Source organism: Scomber japonicus, chromosome 18 (assembly GCF_027409825.1).
Source record: "Scomber japonicus isolate fScoJap1 chromosome 18, fScoJap1.pri, whole genome shotgun sequence".
Lineage (NCBI taxonomy): Eukaryota > Metazoa > Chordata > Actinopteri > Scombriformes > Scombridae > Scomber > Scomber japonicus.
The window spans coordinates 23,024,982-23,052,573 of record NC_070595.1 but is presented as its reverse complement, the minus strand read 5'-3'; the positions used below and the strand labels follow the sequence as shown (position 1 = coordinate 23,052,573).

General features: G+C 41.2%; 2 protein-coding genes across 2 annotated transcripts in view; both read left to right on the top strand.

The window, feature by feature from the left end:
* Nucleotides 1–9,066, top strand: part of LOC128379008 (protein sidekick-2-like) — an 86,586-nt gene extending 77,520 nt beyond the window's left edge. The window contains exons 39-46 of the mRNA XM_053338610.1: nt 671–808; nt 1,448–1,630; nt 1,741–1,866; nt 1,977–2,141; nt 2,239–2,379; nt 3,576–3,720; nt 6,209–6,338; nt 7,914–9,066. Of these exons, the coding sequence (XP_053194585.1) occupies nt 671–808; nt 1,448–1,630; nt 1,741–1,866; nt 1,977–2,141; nt 2,239–2,379; nt 3,576–3,720; nt 6,209–6,338; nt 7,914–8,324 (1,439 nt within the window). The 3' untranslated portion in view covers nt 8,325–9,066. The remainder of the gene's footprint in view (nt 1–670; nt 809–1,447; nt 1,631–1,740; nt 1,867–1,976; nt 2,142–2,238; nt 2,380–3,575; nt 3,721–6,208; nt 6,339–7,913) is intronic.
* Nucleotides 9,067–13,328: 4,262 nt separating this feature from the next.
* cdc42ep4a (CDC42 effector protein (Rho GTPase binding) 4a) lies at nt 13,329–25,806 on the top strand. Its single transcript, XM_053338733.1, has 2 exons — nt 13,329–13,654; nt 23,686–25,806. The coding sequence occupies exon 2, from the start codon at nt 23,836–23,838 to the stop codon at nt 24,889–24,891; it is 1,056 nt and encodes a 351-aa protein (XP_053194708.1). The 5' UTR covers nt 13,329–13,654; nt 23,686–23,835; the 3' UTR covers nt 24,892–25,806.
* Nucleotides 25,807–27,592: the final 1,786 nt, after the last annotated feature.

The following is a 27,592-nucleotide window of genomic DNA, read 5'->3' as shown; positions in this document are numbered from 1 at the left end:
TTTATTCTTCCTACTCTGATAATGAACAATGAAACCTCTGTGATTTTTAATCTCCCAGTATGCCTGTTTCATGTCATCTATAATAAGGTGATTTTACATGAATATATCAAACTGCTTGCTTTAGCTATGAGCACTACCTTTGAATTTCTCTCTGCTACAATGCTATTTTAGTTGTAACACTTGTGCTAAATTAGTACAACATTTTACAAAGTTAGATGTCAAGAAATAAATATAGTGTGTGTGTGTGTGTGTGTGTGTGTGTGTGTGTGTGTGTGTGCGTGTGTGTGTGTGCGTGCGTGCGTGCGTGCGTGCGTGCGTGCGTGCGTGCGTGCGTGCGTGCGTGCGTGTGTGTGTGTTTGGGGGTGTATGACTTAAGTCACTTTTGCGGACACAAACCAGACTTAACACTAGTTGATTGGAGACAGCTTGTGTGACAAAGGTCATGTCCCCAATTGGTAAAACAGATTTTTTTTTGTCAGTGGTTAAGATTAGGATATGGATTTGGTTTATGCAAGTAGTGGTGATGGTTAGGGTTAGGGTACGTCTTCAGGAAATTAATGTAAGTCTACGTAAATATCCCAAAAGTGACAGAGGTAAGACTGTGTGTGTGTGTGTGTGTGCTCTAGGATGGTTTAACACTTTGTTTATCCCGCTTTTTCTCCACCAAAAGCGCCCAGTGCTCCCACCTTCATCCACTTCAGTGAGCTGACCACCACTTCGGTCAACGTGTCCTGGGGAGAGCCCAAGCAGGCCAATGGCATCATTGAGGGCTACCGCCTGGTTTATGAGCCCTGCACTCCTGTTGATGGTGAGAAACTCTGCCTGGAGCCTAATAACTCTGCCGTGTCTTGACATTCCTCAGCTGGCTTTCTCAGACAGCAATTTACAACCTCTTGCCTAGTTACCATATTCTTTTTAACTCATGCTGTTTAAGCTTATACTACTAATATTTTACAGATGTGATTAGAACCTGCACTAACATATATCGTATAGCTGATAAAATATGCTGGAATGCTTTAGTAAAATCTTGCACAGCTCCCTCTCTCACTGAGAGAAGAATGGCTAATAGCAGGCTAAGTGTGGTTGACTGGACCTGATTGTCAAGTAATTGGGAACAGAGGTGGAATGCTGAGCTGAGACTGCTGTGGTCCCTCAGCTATCCACTAATGGAGTCAGAGTAAAGCCAAACAGTGCAGCACAGACAGGGAATATCAGTTGGTCTATTATAAAACATGACCTGGTGTCTTTCCCTATCTGGATATCTACTAATATGCTGGAATAATAGACCTTTTGTGTTATAGATGCAAAGTTTTGTCTGTCTGGTTATCTAACTCTCTGTGGTTGTAAATCTGTCTATGTGCCTCTATGTTTCTGTTCATTTGCATAAAGCTTGGCTATGTGTCGCTTGTAGAAAACAGCATCTAGAGTCTTAGTATTTCCTGTACAGACTCCTCTCCTCGCACTCCAGGTGTCAGTAAGATAGTGACAGTAGATGTGAAGGGCAGCGCTCCCCTCTGGATGAAGATTAAAGACCTGGCTGACGGTGTCACCTATAACTTCCGCATTCGGGCCAAAACACTCACTTATGGCCCAGAGGTGGAGGCCAATATTACCACTGGACCTGGCGAAGGTGGGCCTTTCCTAAAGCTTTAAAGTTGTTCATTTCAATGATATAACACTTGGACCGAGTGCCTGTCTGACAGAAGTTTCCTTACTATCAACTTTTATTGTCTTCCAAAGGAGCCCCAGGTCCTCCTGGAGAACCCTTTATTTCTCGCTATGGCGCTGCCCTCACACTGCACTGGACCAGTGGTGATCAAGGACGTGCACCCATCACACGATACGTCATTGAGGCCAGACCCTCTGGTGAGCTAAATACATGAACCATTCTTGGGTTCCAATAACTTAACCAACAGCTTCCTATATGACAACAGATGTGCTTAATGTATTGACGATTTTTATTATATTGCCTTTAGATGAAGGATTGTGGGATATCCTGATCAAAGACATTCCTAAAGAAGTGACATCCTACACACTTAACCTGGACATGCTACGAGAAGGGGTCACCTATGACTTTCGAGTAATTGCAGTCAATGACTATGGATACGGGTCTCCGAGTGCCCCATCCCCTTCAATATCAGGTTGACTATACTTTAAAATGAAGAATTAATGCATCATTTTGTTAACTCTACTATACATGTTTTGTTCAGGTATTAACATGTTATCTGCTGTGTTCAGCCCAGAAAGTGTCACCGTTCTATGAGGAGTGGTGGTTCCTGGTGGTGATCGCTCTAGTGGGCCTCATCTTCATCCTCCTCCTTGTTTTCATCCTCATCATCCGAGGCCAGAGTAAAAAATACACCAAAAAAGCAGATTCAGGTAGGAGAGAGGACCATCTTCGAAACCCACTGCTAATGTCTCCGTTTCTCCATTTGTTTCGACTAGAATTTGTCTTCCTCTGGGACAGCTCTGCTGAGAATTGCATTTTAATGATTGCACATTCAAAGTCTATTTTGTAAAAGAAAGTGTGTAAAGGCTCGGACAATTAGGCAAATTTACTACACTTCCTTACATTGTTTGTCTGACAGGGGAAAGATGAGAGTAAAGGTTGCCGAAACAGCTGAAACAGGCAGATGAATAAACATTATTGTTCATGTTAAACTGCAGTGTGGATCAATAATGGGATTAATGACTTGGCAGTGGTTTAATGCTTAGATCATTAGTCAAGCTGAGAGTAATTATATAACTACACCACAAGTGGCTCTCTTACCACTGTATCAAGATGCCAATTTAGGATAATTGTGAATTATCCCAGGTGACACTACTGCTCCTAGAAATTCTTTGTCACGTTTTTGTCTTCAGAAGCAAAAACATGAGGCTGGGGAAGTTAATTAATATTATTGTTATTGTTAAATGCCTCACATTGTGGTTGTTTGGCAAGTAATCACAATGGTGCCATTTACTGTATTGATAATTACTTAGACATGGTATGGTCACCCAGTAGTAGCTATTAGTAAAAATGAGCACAGTTGTGAGAAGGGAAGGAGATTGGGGGGGAAGTGAAGGGTCAAGTCAAGCACTCTTAAAGCCTTGTGTTTAGTCAGTATTCAAAGCATCATGCAAGGGTTGCCAGATTCAGAATAGACCAATACAGATGAGGCCTGTGGTTGTGTGGGGACACAAAGAGAGCTTCTCAACCCCCCTTCACTTTTCCCAGCCACAAGGTTGAACTGTCCTTCTGCTGGCTGTTTGTTTTACCAGGGGCCAGTGCTGGACTGTGGGCCTGTCTGACTCATGATGATGATCTACAGATGTAGTCAAAAAGCAGACAGATGTAAATTTTGGAGGATGTAATTAATAAGATGCCTGTATGTAAGCTGTTTAAAAAAGCACCCTCAGAGGATGTGATCTTTAACATTAAGAGTTTCAAATTCAAGCCTTACACTTGAGTTTTACTGTGTTTACCGTGTGTAACGAATCCTAACTCTGACATTAATTGTAGATTTGATTGAGGATTATAAATCACTTATTTCATTCCACAACCCACACAGTGTCGTCCTCATACCCCTGTCCAGGCAACCACTCCAACTGCACAGCGCTGCCTCTGACCCACGGAGAGATGGTGCGCCTGGACGAGGGACGCTTCCCAGCCCTGGAGCTTAACAACAGACGCCTCTCCGTGAAAAACTCCTTTTGCCGCAAGAACGGCATCTACACACGGTCAGTCACCATTATTGGAAAGTCATAAGGCAAACGTCAGCCATGATGTCCAACTTATCACTGCGTTCATTTCCTGCACGCAGTACTGAAGATCGCCACACCAACTCTCAAATGAATTGTTGTTCCAGTTTTGTCTGAGTTTCCTTTTCCAATTCAGTGTCTTACTTATGATACTGACAGGAATTAATTATGTGGTGTTATGTGTACCTCTCTTCCCTCACAATAGTCTGTCAGTCTTGAGAGAGTAAACCAAGCCTTGAGGAACCCAGCTGATGATTTCAGCCTCCTTCCGCTCCCCTCGTTGATATTCTGTTTGTATGTAGCAACAATTTATATAAGGGGACATCACAATGACAGCTAATTAGCATTCATGAGATTTTGTATGTGCTCTTTGTCTGTCCATCACAGCTTCAGACAAAGGGTGCTTTTCGGTCAGAGCAGGCTATTTTCCTTTGGCCTTCAGCCCAGAAATTCTCTCGAATGCGCAGTGCTGTTAGAACTATCTCAACATCCACTACAACATCGTCAGTATTAGAACATGTCATTCTAGCCTTCAACAGGACTTTGGCAGACAGGCTCTTTGGTCATGTTTAGGTAAACATTAGATAAGAGGAGTTTTGCAATCTTTTTGGCATGAGATACAAAGGAAATACCTTGTGTAAAGACATGGGTCACACATGGTGTCTAGAATGATGGTCACATGGATGTGTTGGGGGATGGGTGTTCAGAGTCTGATTCGTGTCACAGCAAAAGGAAGAAAACAAAAGAAAGAAAAGATGTTGATTTTGCATATTGGTGCCACATTATGGCGGCATATGCAAGAAAGGGTGCATTAAGGGCAGGGAAATCTGGGCTGTTTTCTCCTTGACCAAGGAGGACAAGAAAGGGATCAAAGTGTCTTTAGTTGCTCCCTTTCTTTGAAGCGCTCCAATCTGGTACAGTACACTTTGCTAATGATCTGTGGACTAAGGAGGAAGAGTAGGAGGCCCCCCTATGGGATATTTGAAAGGGCAAGGGAAGAGGGATGAATTAGACAGATAAGGCAAGGGGAATATACAGTCCTCTTAAATAATTCAGAGCTCACTGGCAGTTTTTGGGAGTGTGATCGGTAGCAGAATCCACTGCCCCTCCCCTATGCCCACGTGGTCTCATCTGTTTAATGCCTGACTCAACCTTGTCTGAATTCTAAGTAGATCTTTTTTTCTTTTCACAGTCCGCCCCCTCACGTCATCCCCTTTAACCCAGATGAGATGTCCCTTTGTTGTGTCAACTCTTTCACGGCCGTTGACATGTTGTGTCTTCTAAGCTTCCTGGCATTCCCAGTGACTTAACTCCCGCATATTATCTCAGTACATATTATTTTTTATTTGAGAGGTCGTCAAGGTTTTCCGCTTCATGCGTTAATATTTCATTTGACATCACAGCATTTTATGCTTGTCTGCTCTGCCCCCGCATACACCATTTTCCATTTCAGATCACTTAGACATTTACTTTAATGCCAATCCTACTTTATGCAATTCTTTAGTATTTTTTTTTCTGAAAGTAACTGAGCAAACTCTTTCCTTAATACTGTGTTAACCTGAGTTTCATGCTGAGCCCACTGATGTAGCTCAGTGATGACCATCCGATTCAATCTCAGCAGACCTTGAACGCAGCAGCAGTCATTACTGCGAAAGAAGGAAAATAATTGTCTGCACAGATATTTCTCTTTGCTTCATTTTATGGACTTAATGACTGGAACAAAAAGAAGTGAAGGGTCTTTTTACTTGACCTGCACTCATAAAAGAACTTTATAGTACTTTGCAGAGCTCATGGCCATGCTTGGTTACACAGCTTTTCCGCAGGAGGTCTAAATCTTTAATTGACTCAATCTGGACAGTCATTCAGCTCTAATCAGTACAAAGAATCCTTTCATGAACATGCTCATATGTTTTTTGTACAGGATCCTGTTTGCGCATCTTGTGACATTTGAGGTGAGAACTGAATTCAAGCAGAACTCAGCCCCTGCCGATGTTCCAGCAGTCACTTTGCAAAGATCAGAAGGAAAGACCTAAAGAATAAGTCAATTACAGACTATATTCTGCTATTTGCATCAGTGGATTTCAGGAATGCACAAATAATACATTCAGCACTGTTCAGTCTAAAGTAAATTATTTCATTTTCATAACCAGTGATGAATCTGTGCATGCTGATCCTACTGTGGCATATGAAGCTTTTTCATTCTTAGAACTATTTTGGAGCCTTTCATCACTCATCTGAGTGGTGTCAGTCACAGGTATGACAGGGCTTTTTATGTTTACTCAAACATGTTCTCAAAGAAGTGAGCGCTCTAGAAAATGTGTTTGTGTCTCAGAAAAGGGAAATGGGATGACGATGATGAAATAAAACTCTTTTCTTACATTAACATGAGCTGTCTCTGTCTCTGTCTGCTTTGCTTTCTCACTCACACATTTTCTCTTTCTTTCTTCTTTTTACTTCATCTGCCCAGGTCACCGCCAAGACCCAGTCCTGGAAGTCTCCACTACTCAGATGAGGATGTCAGCACTAAGTATAATGACCTGATACCTGCAGAGAGCAGCAGTCTGACTGAAAAACCCTCTGAGATATCAGACTCTCAGGTAAGCCGTGACCCTGGCTGGCTTGCAGCCTATGTCCACTCCGTGTCTGGAATAGCCAATGAATTTAGATTAAAAAGTAAATTCAACTGTTTGAGTTTTCCAAGTGACAAAATCCTCCAAGTAAAGTCATAACCTTTACAAACATCAAAGTACTTTTCATCTTTGACTTTTTTTGACTCACATTTACCACATATCCTCTTGATAACCTCTATTTTTTGCGTCATAGTCACTGTTTTGTTGCAAAAACTAAATAACTGTCTAATTATGAATTTCTGAGAATAAATGTATTGACAGTCAGTCCACTTGAGACAAGGTGGTCCACTTGAGACAACCGGTCTCAAGTGGACCACCTTGAATTAAAATATCCCATGTTAGTACAGGCTAGTCATGGCTGTCATCTCCAGATTGGAGGTTTAATACTGATGTAGAAATAGAAATACTTTATTGTCATGTCCTGCATGAAAATTGTCTTTGGTTTCACTGATAAGAATAGTATATAAAACACATAGAGCACATAAAATAAACACATTCATTCCACTACACATAGACATATGTCCGCGAGATGGACACAGCACATGTATCCCATGGGAAAGAAGTATAGGAGTGATTCTTATGTCTGAAGTGTCTCGGAATATCTTCACTACTAATTCATTTCCCTCAATGTTGTGTTAATATGGGCTGCCGGATTCTATAGCTATTTGTGTTATTATCAGAACAGCTTTCTGTATATGTGATTGTTTGTGTGCAGAATAGGGAGGTCCAGCGAAGAGACAGGAAGGTTAAAAGTGATGAGGGATGATGGTTACAAAAAGCATAAAAACTGTTTGCAGCCGACAGTGAACATCTGTCCTCCCACACCACACCAGGTCTCCCTGGCCAATTTATCTGGTACCTGCACAGTCAAAACATTGTTCAACCCAATTTGAACAAACGGTTCTCTCCCGGGAGACACAAACTGGTGTTATTCTTTTCCTCTGCAAAGCCTCCCGCTGTTTACCTGCCACTTGTGCAAATAAATGGTGCTTCGACATCTGTTAAGCTGTAGTGCCTCAACAGAACAGTAGATGGGCAGGCACTTGTCGGCCACACAAATGTGCAAAGAGCATAATGTTTTCTCAGAGAGTAATTAACTGTTTGTGTTTCTCAGCCAGAACAATGTGCTGGGACACAGACAAGATTTTCCCACATAAACATTTGTAACTTACAAGACTGATGGCTTACCGCAAGCAATTAAATCCTGTAAACACTGCCTTTGTCCAATTCTAGGACACTCTTGTGTACAATTATCACATCTGTGCTCCACTGAGCTATGGGTGAGCTCCTATGTGTGAAAAATGTCAGATAGAAGTGATTTTTTGCCCCATAGAATTGCACATGGTTTAGTAGATTTCCAGTTGTCTCTCAGTAGATATTTCCTGCTGTGTTATAACTCAGTATCGTTCAATTAGAACTAGTCTTTGAGATTTGAGAGCATAAAAATGTAGCTGTTATTATTCTCTGTAGTAAATGTCTAAAATGTATGTGTTTACTTTTCACTGCACTCTTTTATAACTATAAGTGTCTTCTTACTCACAGGGCAGCGACAGCGAATACGAGATGGATCAGAGCCGGCAGAAGACCCACTCTTTTGTCAACCACTACATCAGCGATCCCACCTACTACAACTCCTGGCGGCGGCAGCAGAAGGGCGTCTCTCGTCCACCAGCATACGGCTACTCCCAGCCCGAGCCCCTTGTGGAACAGGAGTCACGGCAGCACCCACCACCCGTGCCCCCTCTGCCCCCTCTCCTCCCTCAGAGTGCCCCATCCCCACAGCCCCAGTGCCAGGGCCAGAGCACCCTGTTCAGGCCTAAGGGAAGCCGGACTCCCACACCCTCCCTGCTGTCCTCCGAACCCCCGAGCCAGCACAGCACCCTCTACCGGCCCCCCAGCAGCCTGGGCTGTGCCGCTCAGGCACCTACCGCGGGCTTCTCCTCTTTCGTTTGACACACAGCTCTCCTTCCAATAACAACAGGACCCTGAGGACGAGTCTTTGAGTTTGTTGTTGTTGGTTTATTTGTATTTTGCTCTTCTTTTTTTTTTTTCTGTCTTACTGACAGAGTTGTTGCTCGATATTAAGCATTGAAGGCATCTTGAATAGCGCTTTCTCCTCTGTGAAGAGTGTGTGTGTATGACTGTGTGTGCTGCGAGTATGGTTGGTTAATCCATGTGATATGTACTCTATGAAAAAGACAATCATTTGAAAGTTTTTATGCGTTGCTTGAGTAAATTTATTTGACGGAACGACCATATAAACAAGGGAGAACAGAACCTGAGGTTCTGAAAAAAGAAATCCTTGTTTTAAAAAAAAACACTGTATTATTGTTTAATATGAGAGCTTTATGGGAAAACAACCACCTTAGAACCATATAGAGTATGGACCACTTGGCTTGCTGATATTGGACAGTGGAAAAAGCAACTCTAATGGAGAAATGTGATGTTTGAAAAAAGGACAAACTGATAGTAAGAAATGGACTCTGACCTGGAGGGAGGCACTAGTGGTCACCGTGGCCCGAGCTGCCTTTGACTTTCTCACTCTGCCTAATCATTGTTGGAACTGCATTATGTGTTTACTATATGTACTTGTCTCATATTGTTTACCAGATATTTATATCAATCAGCTTAAAGCTCAACATTTTCAGAACATCACTAGTGACAATGTTATGAATCACATTAAAGCATTGTGGCACCTTTATAGTAGTCTGGGGAATGTGTTGATTGTGTGCTGGTACAGTAGATATACAAGCTAAGACAGCTTTTTATAATGTGCATCCATTTGCTTTTATGTTATCCACAGAACACAATTTAGGACCAAAAGCACAAATCTTATTGGTTCAACTAATACCCTCACAGCTGTATCAAACATAAAGCTTGCATTGGCTGTCAAAGAACTTTAAGATTAACTCACTTTGATTAGCTTGATTAGTCATTAAAGATATTAGTAAAATGCTGATTACAAACAACATGAAAGCTATAATTTTCAAGAATGCATAATATTTTTTAAGAATGTGACAACATTACTGAAAAGACATGAAATTGTTCACTTATTTTTTAATAACAAAGCTGATATGTATTTTACAAACTGAAGTAGAAGTCAGCTCAACTGTGAATATATGCTTATTTCACAAGCTTTATTTAATGATGGACATCAACAGGACGCAGGAGTTGTGCGTGAAGTGCATCACCAAGGACTGTCATGTAATATTATATGTGTTCAACATGATATAGTGCAGTAAAACTGTTGTGTTACAGTGTAACATGGCACTGATATGATGACTGGAAACATGTTTTATGCTCACAATGCATACGTAAACATATGTTATGAGATGTTTTCTACAACACTTTTGGACATGTTGTTTCTTTACAAAAGTTGAATGGGGCATTGCTGTGCTGGATTTGGATCCATAGTGTATAAACTTAGACAGTCTGTCATTGAGCTCCAAAATAACATTTGTCAAATTTCCAATGTGAACATCACTGTATACATCATGAAGGAAACATTATGGACCTATTCATGATAGCTCTCTAAAATAAATTATTCTATTTTGTAATGTTTTTTCTCCATGCCTCATCTGAATATACTGGGGTATTTTACAGAACAATACATAAAGGGAAATAAGGCAGTGGATATATACTATAATTTGAACATAACATGAGATCTTTATTAAGCTTTGAAATGGTGCCATACATGTACATTTTTAAAGAAACCATGTCAGAGAGAGCGTGCAGACAACTATTTTACATGGACAATCCTAAATAGACCTTTTAGCATGGTCTGGAAGACAAAGTGATTATAGATGACACTTGATCCTTCGGTGTAAAAAATGACCTGATTCTCTCAGCCACAACAGAGACATAATTGGGATGCATAAGGGCATGAGTTACAGGCTAGAATTTGAAGAAGAACCTGATCTGGTGCAAGCATGCTGAAAAGCTGGGGGAGGATGGGGGAATGTGCCTAGCTAATCTCCTTATTTCAGGCCGGAAAACATTGATCTTAAGCAAAGCAAAATGGGAGAGGAGCAGAGGGATCAGACTGGAAGGTTTTAAGGAAAAGGAGAAAGTCAAGTCAAGGGTATAGTTTTTACTGGAACATCTTTATTTACCCCCAATAAAATCTCAAAGAAAGATTTTTAACTTGGCAGAATAAATCACAGGGATAGAGTATGGAATATACTAAACTAAACTAAATTGATGTTCAGTTTTAATAACATTTCAAAATTGTATTTCACACTAAACTTTACCATAACTACTGTTTATATTCTGCCTTTTCATGGCAAAAAAAAATTGTGCTGGGCCTCTGTACACTCTAATCCACTCTCACATATAAAGAATGAAAGACAGCTTCACATCAACAAATCTGTTACATTTCAGTTCGATATCTTCTCATGGGACTGACTTACACAGAACACGTCCTCATTCTGACTATGTGTGTTGGAGTTTATCAGAGCACATTTGCGAAACAGCTAACTCATATTGACTGATGTCTCTAAAATTAGGGCAAAATCACAATGTGTGATACAGTAAGGAAATTGGAAGTTACAGCTTTTAAAAGGTTTTGATGAACATTTTGTCACAACATAGAAGTCTAGTGGTTGATCATATTATTATATGTTTATCTTCACAGACACAGCAAGATCACATGGCAATCACCATTAGTTAGTTAATCTATCCTGGCTTGAGTTCTACAAATGAAAAGGAGTTCACAAAAATCTGAAATATTCAATTAAATAAACATGATCTATTGCTCTGCAAAGCAAACTGTGGCGGTATCTGTTCCTCCTCTGTGGAGCACCATGCTCAAATGTGCACGTACTTGCTCAGCCATTTGGGAATCTTTGAACATACCATTGACCCTACACTGCATACGGTCAGCACAACCCAGCCCAGCATCGACAAGTGGAGGATTTGTGGACCAGCATGGCTATAAGGTTAAAGGGTACTTATGTGCAAAACAAGTGAATGAATTTCATTCCATGCAGGATCCCTCTGCACTATGAACCAAAGTCTGAAATTGTTTATTCACAGTTTCGTCCTTGATCTGCCGGCATCACAGCAACAGCCAAGCTGAAGGGATACACAACACCTGACAGCTAACTCTGTAAAGTTAAAGCATTGCCAAATCCTCCAGTATGAATGTTTTGGAAGGTTAAAAGGGCCCCAATCTGCCCATTCTGGGAGAAACTTCACCATCTCAGCCCCTGAACACTACGTAGGTAGTGAAACAGGGAGAAGCCAGACAGCTTTTCCTACAGGTCCAAAGTGCCAGAACTAAGATTTGAGAACAAAAATACATGAAGTAATTCTAGGATCAAGACAGTCACAAAAATATCTTTTACTGATGCATCACTGAACAGAGCTATCAAAGATGCCAACTCAGATACACAGATACAAAGTTGCAGCACTCTCTCACTCAGTGGAAGAACAAATACCATCTATGATTGTATATGAACTTTATTGCATCTGAAACATTATACATTTAAAGGAAGTCATATTTTCACACCAGTTAGTATGTACATTCTTTCATTATAGAACTGAGCACTCAGTGCAGGAAATATATGCCTATTCAGCAAAACAGAAAAAAAGAATCTGATAAATGACCAGCTGCATTTCAAAGCTAGTTAATTCATTTTAAGTGTACGCCAGCAATTTTAGAGAGAAGTAGTTGAAATGATGAGGTAGTTACTCTATGACAAAAAACTCATAAATTCTCTAATGCAGCTTTTCTGGACAAAAGGCCACTGCAGTCAAATTCTCATCTTAAAGAGCCTTGCTGTTCCATCAGCTGGGACAGACCGTACTGGGAACATAGCCAACGGCAGGAAATAGCTCTTGAATGTGTGTGGTGGACATTCACTCCATGTAGCTCACTATATCACTACAAAGAACAGAATAGCTTGGATAGATGTTCTTGTGGGACTGGTTCAACAATAGGGGATGTAAAAAGTGAATAGTCATTCTATCAAGGAACTGGAGGCAATTGACATTTGTCCTTTGATAATTATCAACCATTCACACATTCCTTTCTCTTGAGCTCAAGGTGAGCATGCACAGCCGTGGGGGAGTATCTCAGCTTCCTCCCACTCATTTCCACTGCAAAGGTTCCTCCTTTCAAAAAGGCACTAATGGTCAATTGTCAGAGGGTATGTGATCAACCTGGAAGACACAAGGTCAAACAAATGGTTCAGTTACTCAATAAAGTCTTCAGTTAAGGATGCCAGACAGTGAGAATTCCATAAAAGCTTTTGGACATCTTTCAAAGTGGAATAAATTTGACTGAAATGTGTAGGTTGTGTGACTTTCAAAGAAAAAAGAAGCCAGAAGGAGGTGACTCTATTTTTAAACTTCATAGTTTACTTACTTACTTTAAATAACTCAATATGAATATCTGATATGATATCTTGTGTGATCAAATTGTCCAAGGCTCAACTCCCACCCAGGTACAGAAAGTAATGTGTTTATAACAGTCTTCAAAAATAACACATTAGCCTTGTGGCTTTGGTGTTGTCTTTTGATATGCAGTGTTGATGCACCTCCCCCCAAAAATGTAATGTAGGACACTGCAGGAGGTATTATTTGTCTGCCTTCCCCTTTCATATATTCATTGCTGTCAGAGAGGATGACCATGCACTTTTTCCCTCTTAAAGTTACAGCTACCTTATTGAATACACAACCTTGGCAAGGACAAAACTGCTATTTCCAAGTCTCAACAATTCTTGGCAAATGCAGTCCTGGGGCAGTAATGATTGATTAATTTTTCCTTTACAGGTAGCAAGCATGGGTTGGATCAGTAACTAGTAGGCTATTGTGCACACTAAATCCTATCATGAAATATATGTAATGACGTTTTTATTTCTTGATTTCATTTCATTTCCTTACTGTGTCATTGGAGTACATCATGACACAGATCCCGTCTATCACAGTAGAGGGAATGAGACAGGGCCAGTCTGAGTGGCCCCATGCTGGCAGCCTGTGTCTTTAAGGAGCCATGTAAAGAAGGCGTGTTCAAACGCACTACTGAGGCAGCAGGAAGAGGCATTGTAGTGAGTTATTGCGCTTCAGAGCAGCAGCACCGCTTCTGAGGATGCGGTGACAGCAGCAGTAACATTTCTCCGAAAAAAGCACAGCCTGTATGTCTAACAGTGTTATTTGGATTCCCGTGAACTGCTGATCTGAGCATTTTACATTTCCTTTCCTTTGATGAATGCACCTCCTTTGTAAGCCTGCTGGGGGCCTAAAAGTGGAGCTGCACCCGGTATTTATGAATGGGATGCTCGGTAAGTGTGCGCTTCAATATTTATACTTACAATTAAACTTGACTATATAAAACGTACCTTTGCACTTGTTTATGATATTGAAATATGCATTTTAAATAGTAGGCTGCTGATGTATACAGCGATTCAGTAGAGCGCACCGTGCGCAAGGCTCTGATGCTGATGTAGTGTGGCTACTTATTGTTCTCCTGCCATTGACCCACCCAGAATCAGAGCATTATTGTAATGTGATCGAAACACTAGACAATAGTGGATGCAGGAGTGGATCAAATGCTATTAGATGGAAAGCTGGGAAATAATGTTAGTATTCCATACTGGATGATTTATTTGTGGAGACAGTTACTATGGCGAGAATCGAGCCTATTTGTCTGCAGTTCTTCAGCCACTATATTAATTTAGTAATACGATTATTAATATCAGTATTATTGGGTTGTGTTGGACGGTTTTGAAGCCAAAATGAATTCACAATATTCATATTTTTCTCATATCATTTTTCCACAAAGGAAAACTGCAGAGGCCTTACATGAAAACGGAAATTGAGATTCAGTATTATTCAAAGTGGGTATAATGTGCTTGTTAGCTTAGTTATTTATTTACCTACCCACCTACTTACTAATGACAGTGAATATTAATCAACATTTCTAGTTTCATTCATTTATCAATGTAAATGTGCTGGAATTAGCTAACCAGCTAACTTTCATCCATAATCCCTGGGCAGGTTATTCAAAATGTGTGACCCAGTGTTCACCCAGTGACTCAGTTCAGTGTACTTTAGAGATTCTCACATTTTGATTTACAGATGCATTGTTCGTCACTGTGATGTAAGTGTACAGCATGCTTGTTTTGGCAATATTGGAGAGTTACTGAAATGTTTGGGCAGAAGGGGTTAGGGTTACTTGAATTAAGACACATCCACCTTTACATGATTTCTAAAACAATCACACATCATACACATCCTGACCCAAAATGCTGTGTAGGCCTGTCCTGTGTGTGCGGTTCATTACCCACAGTGACTTGGCAGGAGTGTGTCATGATAGCATTTGATGAGCTCATTGGCTGGGATAAGGTAAAGGACTTGAGGTCTGTAGGATGTCATTCCATCACTACAATACTGATAAGAACTTCTTAGTAATTGTTTGAGGAGATCATGTTATCACTGGTCTGCTTATGAGGTAAAATGGGTGGCTTTCTTTGTTTTTGCAGGTTTAAATCTGACATTTGACCAGTGTTATCCAAAACACACATAGGGCTTTGTAAGATGTCAGATTGCTCTGTCAAATGCTGTGATGGATTTAGGTTGATGTCACAGCAAACAAACAAGCCACATCTCCAGGATGTATGTGTCGTAGGCTTAGCCTGTTTACTTTTTCACAGAAGTCCCTCTGAAATGCCTTGAAGAAACGTGCGGCACATTTTAAACCAGTCTGCACAGGTTCTGCTCCCATTACTATCTTCTGTTTCTTAAATTACAAAGTATCTAATTGCCTGCAGGAGACATGTATTTAGTGCCTGAATGTGAAAGTTATCCTTCTTCCATGTGGTGTGTTGGACACTGAGCCAAGCACTCTATTATTGGGCACTGCTGTAGTGTAGACCGCATTTGCTGGCTCATAGCCCAGGAAATACAACCTGCTCTGAATTTTGTTTACAAAAGAGAGCGGTTTAGCGTACTTTCTTTTCGACAATAATCAGCACCTCAAGTTCCCTCTTTGGTTGTGCTTGAGTGCAATTTTACTATGTTATTTGTGGCCAGTGAGTGTATAGTCCTGCATCCATGTTTGAACATGTCTGCAGTTTGTGTGCACATTTGAGGCAATGTGTGTGTCCTGTCCAGCCCATTCACATTCCAGGAAATACCAACATAAACTGTTATTTTTTCCCGGAGGAATGCCTCTGAGGATGTGATAGTGAATTGTTGGATCATTATAGAGGACATGGCGAATCTTTTGAAGGATGTGCAGCACACATATCATTGGGTGGTTGACATTGCTGTTAATTACTGCCACAGGTCTGCAAATGATACACATAAATCCCAGCTCAGGGTAAATGTAGTAGTTGTAGAAAACATACTTTCTCTCAGTACATAATTTATGGACACAGTTAGCTTGTTTGCAACAGTTCATTAGTTCACTTCCATTACCTTTTTTATGACCTTGTTGTCCCAACATTAAATGGTAAGGGGCTCATGTGTCAGTGTGTGAATGCTGTGTTTGTTCCTGTGACTTTTGTTTGGGGGCATTGTTTTCTGGTCTGCATTGTTACCCGGTATGCTGGGGTTGGTACTATAAGCTGGAGGAAATGTTTATTCTGTTGTGCCATCCTGTTTTCTTGTCACTAGTTGTAAATGTTGAATGGAGTTGATATCAGTGCAAAGTTAGACAATGACAGGGACTCATAATCTTAAATTTCAGTCTATCCAGAAGAATTTGGTAGAAATCTTCAATTTTCATTTCAGTCTGAACCATTCTCTTCTATTTGATTTGATTTGATTTGATTTGCACAAATCCAATAATTGAATATTAAATTCAAGGAGAACCCATGCACTCCCACTCAAGAGTGAGACCGTTGAATACTCATCTACTGGCAGAGTTTCCCATACACAAGTCAAGTGGTTTCATGTCTACTTTTTGAATATATAATTTTTGACAAGAATTACTCAGCTGTTTGATAGCTGTTTTTTTTGCTTCCCTCCAGCCAAGTGAGTGTTTTGTTGCCTTTCTGCTGCTCTGACCCTATAATTATGGCACTCTTTCACTTTAAAGTGGGATGCTCTGGATCCCATAATTTCTCCACATTCTTTCCACGAAGGAGCCCAGGTTTCCACGTGAGTGTTTCAAAATGTAAGCACACTCTTCTGCACCTCTTAAGAGACACCTGGCCAGTCTTTGTCAATCTACTCTGGGTGACAATATGGACACCTGGGCCTGGGGCCGGGGCTGTCATCAGCGTGACCTGGCTACCTGCTGAGAAGCAGCTTCTAAAAGTATTAATGTCACTGAACCTTAGGCACTTCATGTACTCATATGTTGCATTTAGGGCTGCTGTTGAGCACGCAGCCCCAGCAGTGGCCCACAGCCCTGTAGGTTATTATAACTATGTGTTGATGGAGATATGAGCTGTGTTTGTTTACTTAGCCCACCAGTAATACAGTATGATGGAGTACAGCCTTGTTGATATTGTGAGTGGTCAGGAAGGGCAGGCTGAGTAGATTTCCGGAGAGATGGGAGGCTTTATTAGCTCATTTTCTCCCTGCCCTTCCTGTGGACATACCCCCTAACACGCCAGCACGTCTCTCTGTCACTTACATTGCATATGGCCATGTAGTCTGTGCTTTTGGGAAACAATAGATATAGCAATAGACTAAAGCCATTTTCTCATATGAAGTCTGATGCAGTTTGAAACATGTATCACACAACAGGAGATTGCCTGTGTCAGATGGTTTTCACCTACTGGAAATACTTTGTTTGGTTTAGGCGAGGTTTGGCAGCTGGGTAGACTGTGCGGGAGGCAAGACATTACACAAAAAGTATACTGCGGTCACAACCAAGCCTTTTCCTATACCTTGAATTGGTCGGACAATTTTGGTATTGGCCCTTACTGACAGACATTGCTAAATTTCACCATCTCTTCAGTTAGACATTTTCATTGGCATCTTCATGTAAATGACCATTTTTCTTCACCCTTGGATGTTTGTATTTTCAGTTTTGCGCCGGATTGAAACATCAACACGCCCACTCACTGCCTATGAATTCTACGGACAATGACCTGCTCTATTCACACATGGGTTCAATCAGACATTACACAGACTTTGTACCAGAGAGCTGGAAGAGTAAAGTCCGTTAAATGTCAGATCCAAACTGTTCATACAGCTCCTCCGGATAGTGTCTAGATAAGTTTGTGGTTTCAGTGCATGTGTAAAAGGGACTTATTACTGTGTTGAGGTGACCAATGTCAGTCAATTATCTCAGTGGTAATTATATGAGCAATTGTGAGCACATACAGTTTGAGATTTTGAAGACAGGGAGTTATTAACGCCTTGCTGCTGGTTGTTGATCTTGCTGGTCCAGTTGGCTCAAAATGAAAAAGCTAGGAGGATTTTAGCCACGTCTCATTGCCGAAAACATTCAAAATAATGTTAAGTGGTTATTCCTGGCATGCTCTCTTGTTGATATCGTCAATGTCAAACTGTTTCTGCTCATTCTCTCTCATGATGTTGAGACACTCTGAATGCCAGACTGGTGCCAATTTCTAGGCTCCCTTCTGCCTTCATTTGTGTTTAGATGTCATTCCTAGTGTGCAGATGACGTTGATGTCAAACCATGCTGACTGCAATTTCAGTAGCATGTTTCTAACTTTTATTATGATGAAAGGTGTGTGTGTGTGTGTGTGTGTGTGTGTGTGTGTGTGTGTGTGTGTGTGTGTGTGTGTGTGTGTGTGTGTGTGTGTGTGTGTGTGTGTGTGTGTGTGTGTGTGTGTGTGTGTGTGTGTGTGTGTGTGTGTGTGTGTGTGTGTGTGTGTGTGTGTGTGTCAGTCATTCTTGAATGTATTGAACTGGATAGAGTACAGCATCCTTATCTGCCAGTCGCTGTTTGTGTCTCTAATAAAAGCAGTTTCATCAAAGAGCAGGAGGCCCAGAGTAAGAGATGGAGTGCCTGGGGTCTGGTGACTATGTTGGCTGTAAATTTAAAAGAAGTCATCTCCTCTGGGGTGTCAGAGGTCAGCTGATATATGTTGAGCTGAACCAAATCATCAACTGTCAGGGCTCTTCTTTTGAAAGCTATTTTAGTGTCCGTGTCATTATCTGGTCATCATTTTTCCTTCTCTCTGGCTTGTCTGATCTATATGTGCAACAAATAGTGACTCTTATAGTTGGCCTATTAATGATTATGATGAGGCTTTCAAGTTTGAAGGGTTGTCCCATTAATGTAGCCATGATTACATACTGGATATGTGGAATTAACAGTTGTTGTACAGTATAATCATTTATCAGCACTTAAGGGTATTTTTGAAAACTTTTGAATTCTTGTCAATTTGCTTTTCCCTTCCAAGCTGCTTACTGTTAATATTCCACTCACTGATAGACAAATAGCAATATAGTACTCAGAGATATGAATGCCAATTGGAAAACCTGCAGGCACTTTTTTTTTAGCAGGGAAGCTCTAAAATTTGTTGTGCTTTGATCTAAACCAAGCAGAATGTCCTGCTGGGTGAGGTATGATATTAGCATACCAAACCTGCCTCACACCAGTGTGCCAGGTATGAGTGGGGATGGTAAAAACACGTTCCCATTCTCTTGAACCCAGAATCTCCCAGATCTCAGGAGAATTTTCTTCAAATTTGACATAACCATTTGGTCGGACTAAAAGATGAGTTGAATAGATTTTGGTGGTCTAAGGTCATGATCACTGTGACCTCATGTCCATCCTATTCTCGTGAATTCCCATATCTCAGGATCGCTTGGAGGGAATTTCATATGAAAATGACCACTTGGACTCAAAGATGAACTAATTCTGTGACAAACATGTTTTTGGTCATAATTATGATTAAGTTTAACACAAATGTTTAATAGGATGATGAAGTGATGACACATATTCTATATTACATGCCTGTGCAAACATGGATCATGGATGTAAACTGCAACTTGACTGGAAGCAGTTTTTCTAGTATCTTCTTTGCCGTCTATGTTTTAGAGAAAAGTATTTTTTCTTCTTCCTGTTCTCTAAGGTGTTATTGTTGTATTTTGGAGATATAGTATTAATATTCAGGTGTATATCGGCTTTGTTGGGAAATATCTGTCGTTTCTCGCCTTTTAATAATTGGGTTAGGGTTAGGGTTATGTTTCCGTTAGAGTTTAATATGATAGTTGACTCACTCAAAACTAACACACACAGACACAGAGGCTTATGTAAACAGTGAAACGGCCAGCAAGCGCAGGCGAAGTCTCTGACCATGCTCAGTGTTTCCCCCACGTTTCACAGCTACAGATTTTGGATTTGCTGTGCTCTTTAGACCACAGAGGATTTACACTTTGATCAAAAAGAGCCCTTGGCTTTTTTGGCATATTGGAACTGCATGGTGAAGAGAAGCATGGAAAATGGGTGGTGGAGTGCAGGAGGGCACTGAAGAGATACCCTGTAGGTCAACAACTAGAGCAGAATTCACAACAGGACAAGCAGAAGGCACGCCTCTCAGAGTGCCCCAAATGGGCCATTTAAGCAACAGTTAAAATCTGTTTTTTTTATGTAGGTAGGAGGACTTTATTTCTAAATTGTCATTAAATCAGTGTGTTTTCTCATTGCTGTGTTTATCTCAGAGGGTGACATGTCAGTTTTATTTATATAGTGCCAAATCACAACAGAAGCATCAGCTTGATGTCTGTTGTTCCCTGCCTGTGTGATTGAGAGATAACATGATTTCCACTGTTTGACCTAGGGCTGCTGCTTCCTAAATGAGATATTCAGGCTCACTAACTGAGTTGCGCGCAGATACCTATCTACTAGAGGCCATTTGTCTGCTTAATTACTTATGTGTGTGTGTGTGTGTGTGTGTGCGGCTGGTATACCTCTTCCCGGTGTAGATGAGTTTTCACTACCAAATGGGATTGCAAATGGTATGACTGTGACTGTGATGTTTCAGACCAAGTAGTTTGAAATGTCAGTAGGTCAGAAGAAACCAGCAGTTTTAGTCCCTATTTTTTCGTGCACATTTGAGTGTATGTAGCCCCCCACCCCTAATATAATTTCACCCCCAGGTCATTCAGTTGTCCATCCAGGTCAGTGGCTTCAAATGAGGCAGACACGGAGCCCCCACCACTGCAGCAGACGGTCTCTCCCAGACAGCAGAATACACACTGAACCAATGAAGTACAAAAGAGATGCATCAATACTCAATTAGGGAAATGGCCCATTAGTCATGTTTGAGAGTGAGCATGTGTGTGTCTGTGTGTGATCTCTTGTGTTTTAGCCTTGAATGGCCTAGAGTCAGAGTATTGACAAGAAGTGAAATGTTATATTGGCCTTAAACACAAATTATCCAGGAGGCCAACATCCCTTCTTCCTGTCTTCTGTTGGGTTTTTTGTTTGTTGTCCATTTTAATCAATGTATGTTAATTATGAGTGATTTAAGTCATAACTTAAGCATTCGGCGAGTGTGTGTGTGTGTGTTCACATCCTCTAAAGCATTTATCTACTTTCTTAAGAATTAACTACAGTATTTCCTTTGAGGTACATTTCTCCAGGTGAACAAACTGAGGTTGCACTCTGATTTATTGCTCCCCTTTTTTCACAGTGAAAGAATCCACTTCTATTTTCTTCTCTATGTGTTATTTCTGTGCTTTCCCTCAGAAGATTTTGGGGTGTATTTTCCTGCCACAAAGTAGTGGTTATAACGAGTATCATATTTAAGCAGATTTAGAACCCCCTATTAACCCAGAATAGGTATTTATATTGATAATATGTGATCTATAAACAGAGCTGGCATTACATTCCCATGGAATAAATACATTTGAGGAAACAGGCTGAAATATAATTTACCCAAGCAGATGTGAAGCAGCATTGGCAGTGGTTTGGAAACATTCCTAGTGTGTTCAAGTTTATCCACAGTGTGTTTGTACATGCATGCATGCTCTGATGCTTTTTCCTCAGCCGTTGAGAAATACCACATCCACATCAAGACTTCTTCAACAAAATTCTTCAGAAACTCATTTAGAGGGCTTAAGGTCTGTGGGTCAGAGAAGTGTGCAGTGTGTGTGCTGCTTATAAACTGTTTCCGATTTTACCGTCACAATGAAATGACGCAGATATGTTTCATCTGCTCATCCTGCCTGTTTCTGTCCCACATTTTGTGTCTCCAGTGGGCTCTGTTGCAGCCAGAGCGTTGTGAAAGTCTGTTTATAAAGTCAATCCCCCTGCTGTGACCCCCTGGTTCCCACGCTAACTGCAGCCTTCTCAGGCCCTTTTCCACTTTTTCATTCACGTGTACACCCACATGCACACATACTTACACAACGATACACAAAGCTATAAATATAGCAGGGCTGTGAATCAGGTTTGCTATAGCTGTGAAAGGCCTGTGTGGCTGCAGGGCTGCCTGGATCTGGTTTAGATTCAGCTGATGAAGAACAGTCTCCTGCCTGCTGGTCTGTAATACATTTCTGGAGCCATGTCATTGCAATGGGCACAATGCAGCTTTTGACTTGATCCTGGCCAAGGGACAGGGGGATTGAGATGTAGGGACCATCTCCTCTTGTTTCATCTGTTGATTGTTTTTTTTCTCTATCTGTTTATACCACCCAGAAGCAACTAGTCAGTTTTTTTTTGGCAGGGTGTGAATTATCACTTTCTCAATTATTATCCCCCCTAAAAAAACAAACATGAACATGTATCTGCAATAATAAACATGTTCTATAAAAAAAAAACTTTGTGTGTTTTGGTACAAAACCATTTGGAGTTCATGGAACATTTTCATTGTGTTTAAGCCTCAGTCAAAAGTTCTACAATCTTCTACAGACAGCTCTAATGTCTTTTAAACAGCACAGAAAGATTTTTATATTTTTATTTATTAATTTATATGAATCAGTTTCCATTTTGTCATTTAAAAAGTACACAAAACATGGATGGAGTGAATGAGTGAAAAAATAGCAGACATCACAATGAAAGGGTGTATTGTCTGAGTTGTATGGTTGACACAGAAGGAGGCCATGTGTTGCACGCTTCTGTGAAGCCTGAAGCTGTGCGCAGCTCCTGACAGGAAGTGCTGTCAGTTGCTTGCAGGAGAGTGTTTCCATGGTAACCAAAGCAGGTGAGGGCATTAACAGGAAGAGGCTCAGCCGGCAAAGACGGGGGGGGGGGAAGAGCTGCATTAAACAGCCCAACTCTCCCCAACGGCACTTCTACCAAAAAACAGCTCTGACTTCAATATATTTTGAAAGCTTGCTTGTAGAAATCCAAAGTCAAGGTTAAGTCACTGACTGTTTTGATGATCTTCCTGTGTCAGCGTGAGTAAACAAAGAGAGAGGCAAGCTAGAGCGAAGTGCAGAGTTAACATAGCAAGGTAAGCGTTTTCTGTGGGCCTGCATACGTGAGACTGTAGAGATTTTCCACTCACATCCAGAGGTGCATGTGTTTTTCATGCATGCTTGTATAGAAACCGCTTGCACTTCATTTTGCAAACCACCATGGCTGTGTTCTTTGCATATGCATTTTATATGTTGGGATGGATCACTAATGAGACACCCCGCTCCTGTCCTCCAGTGCAGCACCTGTGGAAGCGACAGTCTGGCGTGTGGTTTCCTCTCTTTTGACTACATGTTTCAATAATGCGCAACACATTTTCTATCAGCTGTCAGCTGACCTTTAGGGGCTTAAAGACTGTTATCTAAAAGACGAAGATGGTTGGTGAATCTTTTCTGACAGGGGAGTATTGTTCTCTGGTGTTCATATAATTGATGGGTTTTTTTTTGCACAGAGAAAGATTAGTTTTTGGTTGTATATGTTGTGCAGTCAAAGTTGAGCTTTGCATCAGAAAATCCCCAGCAGCTCTTGACTATCCCTGTCAAATTTCTGTTGGTCTGTGGTTGGTGTTTTGGTCTAAGTTATAATGCAGTTTTGAAGTGGAATCCTGTGGTATCTTTTTTTTTTTCCTGGTGCATTTCAGAGGTCATCTCAAATTGATGTTGAAGAAGTGCTGGTTATCATTATGGTGTTACATAATTAATAGCTTTGACTCTTATATTTAGTGGAACATTTAAAATTCCTAGAAATGTTTTTATTAACTTGATGGGATTCAACAGCCAAACGTGAATATTTCACACAATATAATATGGAAGCTGTGCAGTGAATAGATGAGATGATTTGAGCTTTAGGACTTTAGGTTCATGTTTCAGTAGATTCATGTATTTTTGACACCAGTAATTTTGTTTGGCATGACACTATAGAGTGGTGGGTTGTTTTAATTATGCATTAGGTTTTGACTGATGTATCATATCGAGTTTTTGAGGTTGTGTATAATATATTTTCTTTATTTTCATTTTTCAGATTCCCATGCTGACTGGAATTGAGGAGCATCAATATTCATTCCAAGGTCTCCAACAAGGATTGAACTGAAGATTTTGGAGCTCTTTTTGTAGCCTGACTGCATCGCTCTACTACCTCTTTGTGCAAATAACAAACTCCTAATCAGCCACCATGCCAATCCTAAAACAACTAGTGTCCGGCTCCTCACAGACCAAGCGTCGCTCACGCATGGACTTGACCAGGGAGATGATCAGTGCTCCACTGGGCGACTTCCGTCACACCATGCATGTAGGCCGCAGTGGTGATGCCTTCGGTGACACCTCCTTTCTCAGTTCCCGTTCAGGAGAACCTCCATCTGAGACCACATCCTTCCCCCGCTCTCCCCGACCTGGCCTCCTGTCTCGCACTTTCAGGAGTAGCAAACGCTCCCAGTCTGTGAGCAGAGTGGACCAGCAGAGAGACAACTCTCTGGTGGTCCCTGGAGAGTCACCTACCTACGTGAAGAATGCCATGTCCTTGCCCTTCCTCAATGATGAAGACAGAGTGGACCATATGGTGGCAAAGAGTCTGTCCTCAAGTCCTTTAAAGCAGCATGATGAGATGGATGAGAGAGGTGCAGCAGCAGCCCATCACTTCCTGGAGCTGGAAGAACAGAGCTTTGGTGAGTTGACTGAGCTTCCAGAAAGCTCTCGCCACTTTGGAGGTGGAATGAAGCATGCCGAGTCAGTTATGTCTTTTCATGTCGACCTGGGACCCTCAATGCTGGGTGAAATCCTGGGAGTGATGGAGAAGGAGGAGGATGATCTTGGCTATGAGGAAGGCAAGAGCAGTGAGGGCCGCGCCTCACCACCTCTCAGCACCCACGGAGAAGAAGAGGAAGACATGGAGAGAGGACACGATGAAAGTACAAAGGAGCAGGTGGTAGCAGAGGAAGAAGAAGAAGAATTGCAGCAGCAGGCCTCTTTACATCCAGCCAGCTCTATAGATCTGGAGCCTGAGCATGGTGGATCCTACACTCCAGAGTACACTCCAGAGACACGGCCAAAACACTTGCAGCATCTAGACAGCTGTTCCATGTCCAGCTCTGGCTCTGCTGCCCTGGATGAGAAACCAAACAGCCAGACATATGCAGGAGATACAGACAGCGCCACCTTCAGTGCCCCACCCGAGGAGGAGAGCAACTTCTCCTCTTTCTTGGAAGATGAAGATGATGAGATCCGTGTATGAGATTCTAAAGCCTTTGAAAAAGAAAATAGGACAGAGCTCTGGAAGGGGTTTATTTGAAACTTGCAAGTCCTTTGACAGTGTGGATTTGCACTTGAATCAAAATAAGACACTCTAGTTGGATACTGTGGGAATGGGATTGTGAAGAACACAAAGGACTCTAACTTCTGTAGGTCTGCAAAAAAAAAAAAAAAAAAGACTGACTGCTCCTTTAGGATGAGCCCAGACTCCATCTGTCAGAGAGCCTTACCCTCCACTTTGTGTTTGTCTGTCAATCCGTCTCTCCCTTTGAACATTGGGAACTGACATGGAAGAGCAGCCACTTTTTGAATATGGAACATTCCAGAAGTGAGCAGGGAGGTAGCAAGGACGGGTTAGAAAGGAACTTTTGTAGGAAAAACACTTTCCATAACTAAAGCTCAGTTCCAGCTTTCTCTCTCTCCCCTCTCACTTGACATGTCACATGTGCTTTTTTCATCTGTTTCACTTTTTCTTCTCGCTGCGCTTTCTCTCTCTCTGGCTGTGGGACATTATGAGGCCTGAGTTGAACAGAAGGCCCCTGTCAACACAGGATCACTGGTGGGTATCTTGTCACAATAAAGAGGGCTATCTTAGTCACTGGAGCGTGAAACCCTGCCTTGAGCTTCTTTAATCTGAAAATATTATAGTAAAGTGCCATAGATCTGTGAGCGTTCCCCTCCTTATGTAACTCAGGGTCCTTGTGACACTGCTCAAAAGCTGCCGTTTCCTGTTGTAATGCTGGACCACAAAGCCAAACCAAAAGTCTCCTCTGTATTTTAATTCACAGTGAGTGCCACAGAGGCTTAGACTCGGGCTTAGTGTAAATTAGAGAAACAATGGAGACACATTGGCCTGCATTAACTATAAAGCATGGTGTTACTACAGGAAACCAATGGTGTGAAAAGAAAAGTAGTGTGTGGCACACTGGAGAGGGATTGCATGCTTGCTGCTGCCCTCTTAATTCTTTTTTTTCCCGTCCTGAAGCCATATTGTTCATGATTTTACAGATTTGCATGAACTGACATAAACTGGCTACTTTCTTTCACTAAGCATTTCAAGTCAAAACTGAAATCAGTTTGTTAACCACTTCCTTCCTCCCTTGTTTTTTTTTGCACATCTGAGCAAACTGCAGTGGTGCAACTGAAGTGTGTTAAAGATGATGATCCTCATTAGTCCAGGGGCAAGCCTTATGTACAAAACAGTTTCCACCACTACATACCAGGAGGGTTTTAGGTTATGTGTTGTTGAGTCAGTGCACCAGCAGGCCCAATTAAACCAGACACTATTAGTATTTGGTGTTTAATACCTGTTGTTTTATTCTCTTGGAAGAATCTTTTCTGTTTGTGTTATGTCTGTTTTGAAGAGTGGATGGGAAAAGAAGACATGGGCAGCAATAGATGCAAGAGTATTAAAAAAAATTGTTATTTTTATGCAAGTTGCATAGTCATTGCAGCTTGACTGTATCTCTTGCATCATTAAAAAACTGTGGACAGAAAGTATTGATGCTCAGTTGTGCTGATTGATTTCACTGCCTTAACTGAAGCTGACAGATGTGCCAAATCATAATTATCTAGCCAAAAAATAATTTAGTTGTGAAACTCACTCTTGGGAGAGTCTGTCAAATCTGTCTGTCACTTCCTTCTCTGTATGGGTAATCACTGTTGAACTGTTTCAGCTTGCAGGTTTAACAAACTAAATAGATAAATAGGGTTCTAAGACCTAATATCATGCAGGAAAAATAATGAATTTGCATAACTGGATATTTATGTTTCCAATAACTCAAACACTACGTAATATATTCAGGTATTTCCACAGATTTGTGCGAATGGAAACTTGTTTTTGTTTTTGTTATTTTGCCCTTTTTGTACAATGTTGTATATTATGCCTTATTGTTGTCTTCTTTACAGCTTCTTTGTGTACTATCCAAAATAACCTATATTTTTCAATAAAAGAAATCCTGAACATCTTTACTGCTGTGTATTGTTATTTCTTCTTTGTCTCAATCATCAGAGGATAATTCAATACATGTATGCATGAAGTGCTTCTCAATCAGCAGCATTAACAAAGGAATTCCTTGAGTGCCGTCTCTGTTTCCTGTCACTATTCTCTGGCTCTCCCAGAAGAGGAAGGAAGGAAGCAATTGAGGCCTAGTTGGACATGTCTCTTATGTATTAGCTATTCAAGCTGAGAGTGATGTGATGACTAATGTGCATATGTGTCTGTAAAAAAATCTAAGGCTTACTTTAAAAGCTCTGATACCCCCACAGTGCAGCTTTACGCTTCATAACCTACCCGTGCAGATGTGGGAGGATGGGAAGATGGATGGGGGACGAAAGGTTTATCATTATGTATATCTGCTTTCATAAACAGTGATGACAGGTCGTTTTTCTCACTGTGCTGATTAGATGATGGATGACTCTGGCAGTCATGTAAGACCAAGATCCTGTTCATCATCATAGACTCCTAAGTCCTAACTGTTGTCAGTTTTGAGTGCACAGACCTGGCTTTTTACACACTAGTGAAGCCCTGATCACTTGGGCAAAGTTCACTACACTCTGTGTTGTTAACTCTGGCTGTAGACAATTCAAGGTCTCACCCTTCATCCATCCACATTAAATCTGCACACTGAAAACATGGCTCTATTCCTCTTTGGTATCTTTTTCCGATTCAATATTTCATCTCC

What these genes read in the sequence shown, in the direction of transcription:
- cdc42ep4a (XM_053338733.1), top strand. Translation starts at nt 23,836, where the DNA reads ATGCCAATCCTAAAACAACTAGTGTCCGGCTCCTCACAGACCAAGCGT.